Source organism: Ranitomeya imitator, chromosome 5 (genome assembly GCF_032444005.1).
Source record: "Ranitomeya imitator isolate aRanImi1 chromosome 5, aRanImi1.pri, whole genome shotgun sequence".
Taxonomy (NCBI): Eukaryota; Metazoa; Chordata; class Amphibia; order Anura; family Dendrobatidae; genus Ranitomeya; species Ranitomeya imitator.
In genome coordinates this window covers 578,013,088-578,028,596 of record NC_091286.1, presented here as the reverse complement: position 1 = coordinate 578,028,596, position 15,509 = coordinate 578,013,088, and the positions used below count along the sequence as shown (strand labels likewise).

The window sequence follows — 15,509 nt, the reverse complement described above, 5'->3', positions numbered from 1 at the left end:
ATAGAGGTTCTTTGTGGCTACATAAATAGAGCTTAAATAACAGAGCACTGGAAAAGCTCTAATTTTCCAATACATGCTCAGCTATAGTCTGGTCCCACAAGTGCTGATCTCAGGAGCCGCGGCTGAGCAATATGTTTAAGACGTGTGTTATAAAGGGATTAGTACGGTATATATTCTCATCCATGGATGAGATGAAATTTACCAATTATTCTCCTCGGTCCTTAGTACTTGAATTGTGATAGGGAATATAGTAGGAAACTAATCTTCAGCCACTAGATGTAAAGTCTGACTCACATCTTCGTCCCATTAGTTCCAGAGTCATACTAGAATAGAAATTTACCAGGACTAGAGATGAGCAGACCCGAGAGAGAGAGAGAGCTCGACCCCTAGCCTTTACTATGACAATTTTACAATACCAAAGTTCTGGTACCAATTTAATCATATTGTTCAGTTCTCATTTGTGTTTCTTTTTCCTGCTTTGATCGGATTGGGATTGGACAGAAAAAAAAATTGCAGTATGCTGCATGCTGAATTCGGATTGCACGCACCCATGTAAGTCTTTGGGTGAGTGTGAAACATCGCACTGCACTCGGATGTCACTCAAGTGCAGTGTGATTTCTGCCACCGCTGGCTGAAGAGGAGATGAAGAAATAAATTTCTCCTTCTCCTCCGCAGCTGTGCTCCAATTCTCGGATGTGAGAGGATCGGAGCACAGAGCACTGACACACAGCTCCCGCTTGCAGCAGCGCTGGAGCCGTGTGTCATTAGTATATCGCATCCGATGCTCTCTCATCGAATGTAATTTGCTAGTGGGACCCTGGCCTAAAGGTTCGGTCAAACCCGTACATCCACAGGTCCGCTCATGCCCAACCAGGACCAATCCAATGGAGTAACTTGTAGCGAGGGGCCCCAGTACAAAATCTCCCAACAGGTCCCCAACTGTTAAGGATCTTTAATAGTTCTGATCTTATGGGGCCCCCTTAGGCTCCAGGGCTCGGGTGCAACTGCAACCCCTTCACTCTTTGTAGTTACGCCCCTGGACCAACCCCATATTGGATAGTGGCCAGTGCAGTGAATTATATCTCCCCTTCCCCATCATATCCTCTCCTCACCACAGCTTCTCCTGTATGAGCGGTCACGTGGTGCCGCCCATTACAGTGATGAATATGCGGCTCCACCTCCCATAGGGGCAGCACCACGTGACCGCTCATACAGGAGAAGCTGCGGCGAGGAGAGGAAACAGCGAGGGAGCCGGGTAAGTATTTTATTAACAGCGGGGGGGGGAGGGGGGGGGAAGGGGGCGCACAGGGAGTGGGAGGGGGTAGAGGACAGGGATCTTTTTTTAAACACCAAAAAAACAAAAAAAAGATTTTTCATATCTTCTCTCCAGCGAACGCTGCTGGAGAGAAGAAATGAATGGCGGCTTCAGCACCAGATGCAGGGGACAGCGCTTAACTGTAACGGCTGTCTCCTGCACGGTGCGTGTGGTGCCCAGTCGGCACACGGGCGGCACACTGATGCCGCACGTGTTCCACACTGATGTGCCGCGTGAGCACACGGACATGGATATTTCCGGTACCGGAATTATCTGGACGTGTGGGACAGGCTTTAGGGCGTGTCACCGAGTTGTAATCAAGATTACCTGGTCAGGGGCCCACTCAGAAGTTTCGCCCCCCTGAGCCAAAACCCTAGCTACGCCTCTGCCTGCTCCGATATATTTTTCATTAGATGTGTAGCTGATATATTTGCATCAGATGTGTCTTTGTGGGTACTATTACAAATAGTATTACTTTATATGTATATACATAGGCCTGCACCTGTTATGTGGTTGTATATGTTACTAGGAGCAGCCCTTTAATATCATGTGATTTTCTGCACAACTGATACATTTATTGAACTGAAAAATAGCATTGTTCAGCCCCTGTCATCACCGTTTCACCAGTGAGAAGTCTGAGAACCTCAATAATTGTCTTAATTTAATGAAATAAAAGTTAGTTAAGTTCTATTGAATGTTTGTGGCATGTGCCACATGTGAATCTAACCAGGGAGATGATTACTAAAATGAAGCTTATGGTTGTTTTCTAACCAGTGACGTGGCCTGATCCTTTGGCTACAGCAACAATCACTTTAAGGCTGGGGTCACACACAAAGTATAAAAAATCTGTCCGATTTTGTCTGCCGAGAATCGCACAAATGTTCTCCGTATGGTGATCTGTATATCATCCTTGTGCAATGCCAGGATGCGTTTTTTTTTCTCAAAAAAGTATCCGTGTGTCATCAGTATCTCATCCGTATGGTGAGATTTTCGCACACATTTGCAAAATGAGCAAATAATGGCTGAGCCAATATCCTGTCACCTGCCCAATGCCTGAGAATTTCTCGCAAGTCACACGCATGGTCTGTGTGCTGTGCCATTTTTTTTTTCTCGCACCCATAGATTTGCATTGGTGTTTCTCGGCTGAGATATGCAGACAATCGCAGCATGCTGCGATTTCACTCGCAAGTGTAATACGGACGAGAAAAAAAATGGATAATGTGAGCTGCCCCATAGATTAACATTGGTCCGAGTGCTATGCGATTTTTTTTTTTTTTATCGCTTAGCACTCGTCCGTATTACGCTGTAGTGTGACCCCAGCCACGTTCACCCGTTCAGTATTTGGTCAGTATTTTATATCGGGATTTGTGAGCCAAAATCAAGAGTCAAACAATCAGAGGAAATGTATAATAGAAACACGTCACCACTTCTGCATTTTTCACCCACTCCTAGTTTTGGCTTATAAACACTGATGTAAAACACTAACCTAAGGGGTCACTTCTACTAGTTTATAAAAAAATTGGTCCAATTCTCATCCATGAGAGTGGGGCGATTTTTTTCTCACTTGTCATCCGTGTGCTGTCTGTATCCAATCCGTCTTTTTAATCAGCAGATATTTATCTTTTACAGGGCCATTTGCAGTTTCCTATGCTACAGAATTGTAATGTGTCCCAAAAAATCGGATTCCACTCTCATGGTCAGTGTGGCATGTGATTTGTTTTCACACCCATCAGATTTTAGATTGAAATCGAAGCATGCCTCCTTAAATAACATTGGTCCGAGTGTAATACCATTTTTTCTCGTATTGCACTTGTCCCATTTATTCACTAGTGTGAGTGAATCCACCTTATGAAAAGGTGGATTCATAACTGGCTCAGTGATCGTACTCAAAGAGTGGTAATAAATGGTTGCACATCCAATTGCAAGAGTTTTTCAAGCAGGATACCCCAAGGCTCTGTCTCGGCCCCAGTGTTTTTCAACATTTTTGTAAATGATCTAGACCAGGGAACTAAAGGTAAATTAATCAACTATGCAGTTGATGCAAAGCTATGAGGGATAACTAACACTAGAGAAGACAGAGAAAGGATTCAGAAGGATCTAGATAAGCTTGAACAATGAGCAGCAACTAAAGGTACCTTCACACATAACGATATCGTTAACGATATCGTTGCTTTTTGTGACGTAGCAACGATATCGTTAAGGAAATCGTTATGTGTGACAGCGACCAACGATCAGGCACCTGCTGGGAGATCGTTGGTCGCTGAGGAAAGTCCAGAACTTTATTTCGTCGCTGGACTCCCTGCAGACATCGCTGGATCGGCGTGTGTGACACCGATCCAGCGATGTCTTCACTGGTAACCAGGGTAAACATCGGGTTACTAAGCGCAGGGCCGCGCTTAGTAACCCGATGGGTTACCAGCGTAAAAGTAAAAAAAACAAACACTACATACTTACCTACCGCTGTCTGTCCCCGGCGCTCTGCTTCTCTGCACTCCTCCTGTACTGGCTGTGAGCATCGGTCAGCCGGAAAGCAGAGCGGTGACGTCACCGCTCTGCTTTCCGGCCGCTGTGCTCACAGTCAGTGCAGAGGAGTGCAGAGAAGCTGAGCGCCGGGGACAGACAGCGGTAGGTAAGTATGTAGTGTTTGTTTTTTTTACTTTTACGCTGGTAACCAGGGTAAACATCGGGTTACTAAGCGCGGCCCTGCGCTTAGTAACCCGATGTTTACCCTGGTTACCCGGGTACCTCGGGATCGTTGGTCGCTGGAGAGCTGTCTGTGTGACAGCTCTCCAGCGACCAAACAGCGACGCTGCAGCGATCGACATCGTTGTCGGTATCGCTGCAGCGTCGCTGAGTGTGAAGGTACCTTAATAGAATAGTATTTAACAGGGAAAAATGCAAGATTCTACATCTGGGAATGAAAAATGAAAATGACATCTAAAGAATGGGAGGAATAGAACTAAGCAACAGCATGTGTGCCAAAGACTTGGGTATACTAATAGATCACAGACTGCACATGGAACAACAGTGTGATGCAGCAGCAAAAAAGGCAAACAGTTCTAGAATGTATTAAGAGAAGAATACAGTCTAGATCACGAGAAGAAATTATCCTCTCTATGGCTCATTGGTCAGACCTCATCTGGAATACAGTGTCCAGTTCTGGGTACCACATTTTAAAAAAAGACAGAAAAAGTGGAGCAAGTTCAGAGAAGAACTATCAGGATGATGAACGGACTGCAAAGTATGTCCTACGAGGAACATTTAAAGGATCTAAGAATGTTTATCTTGCAAAAAGGAAGACTTAGAGGAAACTTAATAGCTTTCCACAAAGATCTGAAGAAATGTCACAGTAAAGAGGGATCATCCTTATTCTTTTTGGTACATGGAAACACAAGAAGCAATGGATGAAACTGAAAGGGAGAAGATACAGATTAGATATTAGAAAAAACTTTTTGACAGTAAGGGTGATCAATGAGTGGAACAGGCTGCCACGAGAGGTGGTGAGTTCTCCTTCAATGGAAGCCTTCAAACAGAGGCTGTGCAGACATTTGTCTGAGATGGGTTAGTAAATCCTGCGCTGCATTAAAGGGAACCTGTGACCTGAACTTGGCGGGACCTGTTTTCGGTCATATGGGCGGAGTTTTCCGGTGTTTGATTCACCCTTTCCTTACCCGCTGGCTGCATGCTGGCCGCAATATTTGATTGAAGTTCATTCTATGTCCTCTGTAGTACACGCCTGCGCAAGGCAAGAAAACTCCGCCCATGAGCCGCCGATGAGCGGGGGCGCCATTTTGCGTTCAAGAGGGTGCCAACCTCCGCTGGCAGGTAGGGTTGCCTGGATAGGGACTCTTGAGGGTGTAACAGCCATTAGAGCAGGACGGCTATATATAGGGTACGGTCAGACCATACAAGGTTTGTGTAACACTTTGGTGAATTGTTACTTGGCAACTGATTTGGTTTGTTTTTGTTTCTTGGGACCTGCATTTTGGGCAATTCAAGGTTTAAAATTATACCATTAGGAGTTTAGGATTCCCATGTATGGTGAGGGACCCATAGGGTTGGCAGGGTGAGCTGTCGAGGAGCGGGAGCGCCATATTGCGTCCAAGAGGGTGCCAACCTCCGCCACAGACAGGCAGGGATCAATTAGGGACAGGTAGAGTAATAACATATACATATATGTCCCCACCAGCCTTCTTCCACTGATCGGGCCAGGTTTTTATTGACCCACTCTTTTTGAAAGCTGTTGGGTGTTGTGTATGCTTTTATAAGTCCTGTTTTGTGTATTTTTGATTAAATAAAATTATTGTTAAGGTATTAGTTTTTGTTTATTTTTGCATTTGATACTAATTCCAACTATCTGGTAGTATACTTTTTTGACGTGTACTACGGAGGACAAAGAATGAACTTCAATCCAATATTGCGGCCAGCATGCAGCCAGAGGGTAAGGAAATGGTGAATCAAACACCCGAAAACTCCGCCCATATGACCAAAAACCGGTCCCGCCAAAATCAGGTGACAGGTTCCCTTTAAGCAGGAGGTTGGACTTAATGACCCTGGAGGTCCCGTTCAACGCTAAACATTCTATGATGATTCTAAGATTTTATGTTTGTATGATTCTAACCCTAAATTCTACCATTAAACAACAATTACTTTTCCCATGTATATATAAATTATCAAAAGGAATGCATACTAATAAAGTTTACTAAAATCCACTAGTTTAATTTCTACTTACATATCAGGAGTAGTGCCAAGGGGAACCATCTCCAGGAATGCGTCGAGATCTACAGCGCCTATACTTCTCCTTGTGCTGCCATTTCCATTACTGTAAGAAATGACACAAAGATTTCTGGCAAAATTCTGCTTTTGGTTTATTACCTTATTTGATTCTATTTATTCTTTTTTGTCTATCTGCCATGCAATATTTCTGGCTAAGGATGAGGTCTCGACCGTATGTTCGTTCCAAGTGCGATCTGACAAAACATCGGATCACACTTGGACTAATGTTATTCTTTGGGGTCATGTACATGTCTGAATTTTCCCTTGGACCAAGTATGTCAGATGAAAAAAAAAACCAACATGCACATTTTGCATCCGTAAATCGGATTGCACTCGGCCATGCAACTGCAATTGGAAGACATCAGAATGTTGTACGACGTTCAAGGACTGACAAAATGGAGAAGATGTAAACTTTTTTTTACATCTCCACATCCGAGAAAATCAGATCACACTATGATCACACTCTGATCAAACTCTGTCCAGAGTGTGATTAGCATAATTAGCCCGAATTTAACCTTAGGCTGAAGTCACACTAGTGATAAAATAGGTTCGATTTTGTTCCTGCAAAGTCAAACGAGTGTAATGCATGTGTCATGTGTTTTTCATGAGAGTACAATCTAATTTTTCACACCTAACATCCGATTTACATCCGACTGCAATGCGATTTTAACATGAGCTTTTACACACAGCAATTCTCTGTCATTTACACATCTTTTTCAATGGAAATATTCTTCAAAATATATATATACTGTATATATATATGTGTAGCAATTCATCTGCCGCTTACAGTAGGCTGTATGGTCTCATCATGCAACCAATCTAGATGTAGCAGAGCTAGACCCATCGTGGGACAAATGGATTATCATCTTCTCTGCGGAAAGGTATGGTTTATTGTTGTTTGTTTGTTTTTTTAACTCTTTTGCAGATGACGAGGACATCGGGGGAATGGGTAAGGTCGTAAGAATGGTTTAATTAAGATAATTAAAAGGAGTCTGCGTCCTTCTTTCAATTAAAAGACTATTTTCTGGGTGTCTGTATTTTCTTACAATGTGACTATGGGGTTAGTAATGGGGTGTCTTATTGACGCCTCTCCATTACTAACCTCTTGACTTGATGTCACCTGACAGTACAAAGGTGACATTAACCTCCACAACCATCACCCCACTTGCCACCGCTACAGGGCAAGTGGAAGAGTGAGGCTAAGTGCTAGAATTGGCACATCTTAGAGAAGTGCCTTTTCTGGGGCCACTGAGAGCTGATGTTTTTAGCCTGGGGGCAGTATCCATGGCTCCTTCCTAGGCTATTAATATCAGCCTGCAGCTGTCTGCATAGTCTTTGCTGGTTATTAATTATGGGGGGACCCTACTTCATTTTTTTGGGGGGCCACCATGTTAATAGACAGTAAAGGCTTAGTATACAGTTGATATTAAAAGTTTGGGAAGCTTTGTGGGTATTACCCCTTCCCAGGCTATAAACATCAGCCCCCAGCCGTCAGCTGGTTAAGAAAATTATGCTGGAGCCCACGCCATTTTTTTCAGAAAAATAATCTTTTATTAATTTAATATGTACAGTAAGTTGCACACACACTGTACTAATTGTATATGTCACTGACATGTTTATATCTATCTATTCTATGTGTAATTACTGTATGTAATCCATCTATTCTATCCTGTCTGCTCCTGCTGTGATTTTACAGTACGTGGCTGCTGAATTGCCGGCTTTTCTTTGATCTACATATACATATGTGTGTGTCACTGACATCTATATATCTATCTATACTATGTTAATCCTACAAAGAACAGTGGAGCAAACTTGCTCTCAAATAAATTGTAGTAAGGCCAATGTATATCAAAAGTATAAATGTTATTAAATAGCCTACTTACAAATATTAAGATAAAAATCACATTATTATACATAAACGGATGAGAAATAGGGGGGGGGGAATTCTAATTACAGGTGTCTCCCCCTGGTTCCCTCCATGCGACCAGTAAGGACACATAATGTCATCAATTTATTATAGTTATGCTCCATTTGGAGTCAATCTCATTAATATAAGTATCTACCTCTACAGTGGTTTGGCATCAGATATGTACGCATTCAAATATTGCTGCCCTACCATACTGAAGAGTGCCAATCAGCAAATACAAGATATAGTTCTAACCCATGTGGGTGGAGGGAAGAAAAGTCAGAGGATCAGTGCCACCTGTAACGATAGCCCCGACGCGCGTTTCGCATATTCAGGCTTCTTCGGGGGGCTGTGTGGGCATCAGGGTCTGTTATCTTTTTATAAAGAGGAGGTGTGTCAATTGAGCCCGCCGCTCAAATCTGGAGCATGTGGAGTGAGACCGCAACCGCTATGTGTCACATCCGGCTCCAATGCGGGTCAAAGTAATAACTTCCTGTGATGTCAATGGCCCGCATTGTGCCTCCTGGATGCCTTCTGGAATGCAAGCTGACAGCAAAATCGCGGCGCATGCGCACATCACGGCGGACCTATTAGTTCCTACAGAGAGGAACAAGCTTATTAACAGAACACTCTGATGTATGTATTAATACCATATGCCAAGCAATTTACAGTACAGACCAAAAGTTTGGACACACCTTCTCATTTAAAGATTTTTCTGTATTTTCATGACTATGAACATTGTACATTCACACTGAAGGCATCACAACTATGAATTAACACATGTGGAATGATTTATTTAACAAAAAAGTGTGAAACAACTGAAATTATGTCTTATATTCTAGGTTCTTCAAAGTAGGGCCACATTTTGCTTTGATGACTGCTTTGCACACTCTTGGCATTCTCTTGGTGAGCTTCAAAAGGTAGTCACCGGGAATGGTTTTCACTTCACAGGTGTGCCCTGTCAGGTTTAATAAGTGAGATTTCTTGCCTTAGAAATGGTGTTGGGACCATCAGTTGTGTTGTGCAGAAGTCTGGTGGATACACAGCTGATAGTCCTACTGAACAGACTGTTAGAATTTGTATTATGGCAAGAAAAAAGCAGCTAAGTAAAGAAAAATGAGTGTCCATCATTACTTTAAGAAATGAAGGTCAGTCAGTCCGAGAAATTGGGAAAACTTTGAAAGTGTCCCCAAGTGCATTGGCAAAAACCATCAAGTGCTACAAAGAAACTGGCTCACATGAGGACCGCCCCAGGAAAGGAAGACCAAGAGTCACCTCTGCTTCTGAGGATAAGTTTATCCGAGTCACCAGCCTCAGAAATCACAGGTTAACAGCAGCTCAGATTAGAGACCAGGTCAATGCCAAACAGAGTTCTTGCAGCAGACACACCTCTACAACACCTGTTAAGAGGAGACTTTGTGCAGCAGGCCTTCATGGTAAAATAGCTGCTAGGAAACCACTGCTAAGAACAGGCAACAAGCAGAAGAGACTTGTTTGGGCTAAAGAACACAAGGAATGGACATTAGACCAGTGGAAATTAGTGCTTTGGTCTGATGAGTCCAAATTTGAGATCTTTGGTTCCAACGTCCGTGTCTTTGTGCGATGCAGAAAAGCTGAACGGATGAACTCTTCATGCCTGGTTCCCACCGTAAAGCATGGAGGAGAAGGTGTGATGGTGTGGGGGTGCTTTGCTGGTGGCACTGTTGGGGAATAATTCAAAATTGAAGGCATACTGAACCAGCATGGCTACCACAGGATCTTGCAGCGGCATGCTATTCCATCTGGTTTGCGTTTAGTTGGACCATCATTTATTTTTCAACAGGACAATGACCCCAAAAACACCTCCAGGCTGTGTAAGGGCTATTTGACCAAGAAGGAGAGTGATGGGGTGCTATGCCAGATGACCTGGCCTCCCCAGTCACCCCACCTGAACCGAATCGAGATGGTTTGGGGTGAGCTGGACCGCAGAGTGAAGGCAAAAGGGCCGACAAGTGCTAAGCATCTCTGGGAACTCCTTCAAGATTGTTGGAAGACCATTCCCAGTGACAACCTCTCGAAGCTCATCAAGAGAATGCCAAGAGTGTGCAAAGCAGTCATTAAAGCAAAAAGGTGGCTACTTTAAAGAACCTAGAATATAAGACATTATATCAGCTGTTTCACACTTTTTTGCTAAGTATATAATTCCACATGTGTTAATTCATAGTTTTGATGCCTTCAGTGTGAATGTACAGTTTTCATAGTCATGAAAATACAGAAAAATCTTTAAATAAGAAGGTGGGTCCAAACTTTTGGTCCGTACTGTATATAGCATGTAAACAACCATAATTCAAATCACATAGACAGATATAACAAATACACATAAAAACAATAGTGCCCCTCTTAAGTATAATCTAGGGATCTTGGAAACAGGAGACACCACATAGTTTGTATATTCAAACAGTCTTCACATGGTCCATTTTCAATAATTGTACTTGCTTCCAAAAAGAGAGGGGTAGCCAGACTGAAGTATGTGTGTCATGATTTTAGATGGAATAGTGAGGAAAATATCCTCCATAACTAATTTAGTCCTCTGTGCTCCAACACCAGATCACTAGATGAATAGAATTAAAAAGACATACAATATTACAAACAAGGAGACAGAGAAAATAGGAATCCAGAAAAGCCAGAAAACTATATTTTCAGAGAAAAGGAACAAAAGACAATTTTTCATTTAACCCATGAGGGGACATTGTGCCCAGGGTAACTATTAAACGACACTCCAACTGTGGCAATGTGCGTTTTAGATCTCCTCCTCTAATACCACAATGCACCCTATCAATCCCACGTATCTTAAAATCTGATGGATTACAATCATGACACTGTTTGAAGTGCCTTGGTAATGTTTTAAGCTCAGAATAGTCATCACAATTCCTTGCGGCCACAATGTCCCTTACATGTTCCCTCATCCTGATCCTTAGCTCCCATGACGTAAGCCCCACATAAATTAGGTTGCAAGAGCAAACGGCGTAGTATACCACATGGGTGGTGCCACACGTGATGTAGCACGTAATCCGGTAATCCCTACCTCCATCGGCTGAAGTGAATGATGTAGATCTTATAATATTTTGGCAGGCCCTACAAGACCCACAAGGATAGCAACCCAATTTTCGTTTACCCACCCCAAAGGGTTTTGGGGGGTTCGCCACATAGTGGCTCCTTACCAATAAATCTTTCAAATTACGTCCTCTCCTAGCTGTCATAAGAGGACGGTCAGGTATAATACTTCTAATGGAGGGTTCTGTTCGAAGTACTCCCCAATTTTTCTGCAGCAACTGAGGCATGACTTCCCACTGTTATTAAAGGTTGAAATAAATCTCAGTGGTGGATCCCTCACATGTTTGGATGTTCTACAGAGTAATTTATCTTGTGGTTCTCTTCTTGCCCGCAGGTAGCCTTTTTTTATACATCTCTTACTGTATCCACGGTCCTGGAATCTCCTGGTGAGGTCCCGGCCTGATTCTCAAAGGTTCCATCCAATGAACAAATACTCTTCATCCTCAAGAATTGCCCCATAGGGACAGCACGTATAGTGGAGGATGTATGTGTACTATTGATCCTATGTGTATGTGTATATATCTATTCTATTGTAACCTGTAAGGCTGTGATTTTACTGTACGCAGTAGATGAATTGCTGGCTTTTCAAAGAAGATCGATGTGTAAAAATCGGACAGCACTTGCATAGTCCGAGTGCTGTGCGATTCTTCTCTCGCACCCATTGACTTCTATTGCAGGATGCGATCCAATTTCCAATTACAATCGCAGCATGCTGCAAGTTTTTTTCCAGTGATCCGATCCGAGCTGGAAAAAAAACACAGATGAACACACAATTGTAGAATAACATTGGTCCCAATGCAATCAAATTTTTAATTGGATAGCATTCGTTCGATTTCATCACAAGTTGGAATGAGTCCTTAGAGTGATAGAACACATTTATAAATCGCTGGTTCCATTAGAAGATGCCAATCTGACAAAGACCAAAAAAATGGATGAAAATTGTATCCAGCACATTGCATACTGTAATGTCTGCCATTAGTGCCTGAACCCCTGCTTTTTCCTAAATAGGGGAACAAGAGAAGACTTGTCTCTAAAGTAGAATATATTTCCAAGTAGTATATTTAATTTTAGAAATGTTATTTGCACTGTCCATACATAAAAGTTTTATAACATAAAACATGGGATTTTGAATGCAGCTATTCTTACCTTGTGGATCGCTCACTTAGCTGAAGAAAACTGCTTGTGTCCTCTAGGTTTTCCTCGTCATTCACAAGTTGTGACCAGCTACCTGTGCTGTCTTCACTGCTGCTCAGAGGAGTTGGGAGTTCAGGCCTTGCCGTCATATCTGTAGACCTCTCAATACTCTGCTTTGCATGGCATGGCCTAGATTTAGAAAAAAAAGCATTGTATAAGTCAGTACTGTGCAGCAAAATGCAAAGATATTGACTTAAATGTTCTGGGATAGGGAAGACTTATCTTTGCAGTATTTTTTAAATGTAACGATATATTTAGGGCTAGAGATACACAGCGACTTTGGCAGAGACACCTGTTGCTTAACCAAAGTTCACTAGGCATCGTTGCTACATCGCAGCACACGACAAGGGAATAAGGTCGGGGTCACACTTGCGAGTGTGATGCGAGAAACTCGCATAAATACCCGGCACTGACGCCGGCACTCGAGACCGGAGTCCAGTCCCAAGTGCCGGCGGCAAAGTCTGGTATTGATGCGAGAGACTTGTGCCAGTTTCTCGCATCACACTCGCAAGTGTGACCCCGGCCTTAGGGTGAAAAAGGTCTGCGGCAATTATGTCACAAAAAAAATCAGTCGCGATTGCTGCCAATGTTAACCCCTTCCCGACCTTTGACGCATACGCTGCGTCATGAAAGTCGGTGCCATTCCGACCCATGACGCAGCATATGCGTCATGGAAAGATCGCGTCCCTGCAGGCCGGGTGAAAGGGTTAACTCCCATTTCACCCGATCTGCAGGGACAGGGGGAGTGGTAGTTTAGCCCAGGGGGGGTGGCTTCACCCCCTCGTGGCTACGATCGCTCTGATTGGCTGTTGAAAGTGAAACTGCCAATCAGAGCGATTTGTAATATTTCACCTAAAAAACTGGTGAAATATTACAATCCAGCCATGGCCGATGCTGCAATATCATCGGCCATGGCTGGAAACACTTATGTGCACCCACCCCACCCCTCCGATCGCCCCCCCACCCCCCCGATCTGTGGTCCGCTCCCCTCCGTCCTGTGCTCCGCTCCCCCGTCCTCCTGTCCGCTTCCCCGTGCACCAATCACACCCCCTGTGCTGCAATCAAACCCCCCCGCACTCCGATCCCCCCCCCGCACACAGCGACCCCCCCCCCCGTGCTCCGATCCACCCCCCCCGCACAGCGATCCCTCACCCCGTGCTCCAATCCTTCCCCGTGCTCCAATCCTCCCTCCCATGTTCCGATCCACCCCCCCCCATGATCCGATCCACCCCCCCGTGCTCCGACGCCCCCCCCCGTGCCCTGATCTCCCCCCCTTATACTTACCTGGCCGCCCGAGGTCCGTCCGTCTTCTTTCCTGGGCGCCGCCATCTTCCAAAATGGCGGGCGCATGTGCAGTGCGCCCGCCGAATCTGCCGGCCGGCAGATTCGTTCCAGAGTGAATTTTGATCACTGAGATATATCCTATCTCAGTGATCAAAATAAAAAAAATAGTAAATGACCCCCCCCTTTGTCACCCCCATAGATAGGGACAATAAAAAAAATAAAGAATTTTTTTTTTTTTCACTAAGGTTGGGGTAAGAACTAGGGTTAGGGTTAGGGGTAGGGTTAGGGGTAGGGTTAGGGGTAGGGTTAGGGGTAGGGTTAGGGGTAGGGGTAGGGTTAGGGCTAGGGTTAGGGGTAGGGGTAGGGTTAGGGCTAGGGTTAGGGTTAGGGTTAGGGTAGGGTTAGGGCTAGGGTTAGGGTTTCGGTATGTGCACACGTATTCTGGTCCTATGCGGATTTTTCCGCAGCGGATTTGAAAAATCCACAGTGCTAAACCGCTGCCGATTTATCGTGGATTTACCGCGGTTTTTCTGCGCATTTCACTGCGGTTTTACAACTGCGATTTTCTATTGGAGCAGTTCTAAAACCGCTGCGGAATCCGCAGAAAGAAGTGACATGCTGCGGAATGTAAACCGCTGCGTTTCCGTGCAGTTTTTCCGCAGCATGTGTACAGCGATTTTTGGTTCCCATAGGTTCACATTGAACTGTACACTCATGGGAAACTGCTGCGGATCCGCAGCGTTTTCCGCAGCGTGTGCACATACCTTTAGAATTAGGCCATGTGCACACGGTGCGGATTGGCCGCTGCGGATTCGCAGCAGTGTTCCATCAGGTTTACAGTACCATGTAAACATATGGAAAACCAAATCCGCTGTGCCCATGGTGCAGAAAATACCGCGCGGGAACGCTGCGTTGTATTTTCCGCAGCATGCCAATTCTTTGTGCGGATTCCGCAGCGTTTTACACCTGTTCCTCAATAGGAATCCACAGGTGAAATCCGCACAAAAAACACTGGAAATCCACGGTAAATCCACAGGTAAAACGCAGTGCCTTTTACCCGCGGATTTTTCAAAAATGATGCTGAAAAATCTCATACGAATCCGCAACGTTGGCACATAGCCTTAGAGTTGGGTTGGAATTAGGGTTGTGGTTAGGGTTAGGGGTGTGTTGGGGTTAGGGTTGTGGTTAGGGGTGTGTTGGGGTTAGGGTTGTGATTAGGGTTACGGCTACAGTTGGGATAAGGGTTAGGGGTGTGTTGGAGGTAGAATTGAGGGGTTTCCACTGTTTAGGCACTTCAGGGGGTCTCCAAACGCAACATGGCGCCACCATTGATTCCAGCCAATCTTGTATTCAAAAATTCAAATGGTGCTCCCTCACTTCCGAACCCCGACGTGTGCCCAAACAGTGGTTTACCCCCACATATGGGGTACCAGCATACTCAGGACAAACTGCGCAACAATTACTGGGGTCCAACTTCTCCTGTTACCCTTGAGAAAATAAAAAATTGCTTGCTAAAACATCATTTTTGAGGAAAGAAAAATGATTTTTTATTTTCACGGCTCTGCGTTGTAAACGTCTGTGAAGCACTTGGGGGTTCAAAGTGCTCACCACATATCTAGATAAGTTCCTTGGGGGGTCTAGTTTCCAAAATGGGGTCACTTGTGGGGGGTTTCTACTGTTTAGGCACACCAGGGGCTCTGCAAACGCAACATGACGCCCGCAGACCATTCCATCAAAGTCTGCATTTCAAAAGTCACTACTTCCCTTCTGAGCCCCCACGTGTGCCCAAACAGTGGTTTACCCCCACACATGGGGCATCAGCGTACTCAGGAGAAACTGGACAACAACTTTTGTGGTCCAATTTCTCCTGTAACCCTTAGGAAAATAAAAAATTCTGGGCTAAAAAATTATTTTTGAGGAAAGAAAACGTATTTATTATTT

The 15,509-nt window shown here is 44.4% G+C and overlaps 1 protein-coding gene across 1 annotated transcript in view; it reads right to left on the bottom strand.

Annotated features, from left to right (window-relative positions):
- SPHKAP (SPHK1 interactor, AKAP domain containing) overlaps positions 1 to 15,509 on the bottom strand; it is a 500,233-nt gene that overhangs the window by 36,246 nt on the left and 448,478 nt on the right. Inside the window, exons 8-9 of the mRNA XM_069727823.1 lie at positions 12,237 to 12,413; positions 6,048 to 6,137 (exon numbers count right to left, since the gene is read on the bottom strand). Coding sequence (XP_069583924.1) covers positions 6,048 to 6,137; positions 12,237 to 12,413 — 267 coding nt within the window. The remainder of the gene's footprint in view (positions 1 to 6,047; positions 6,138 to 12,236; positions 12,414 to 15,509) is intronic.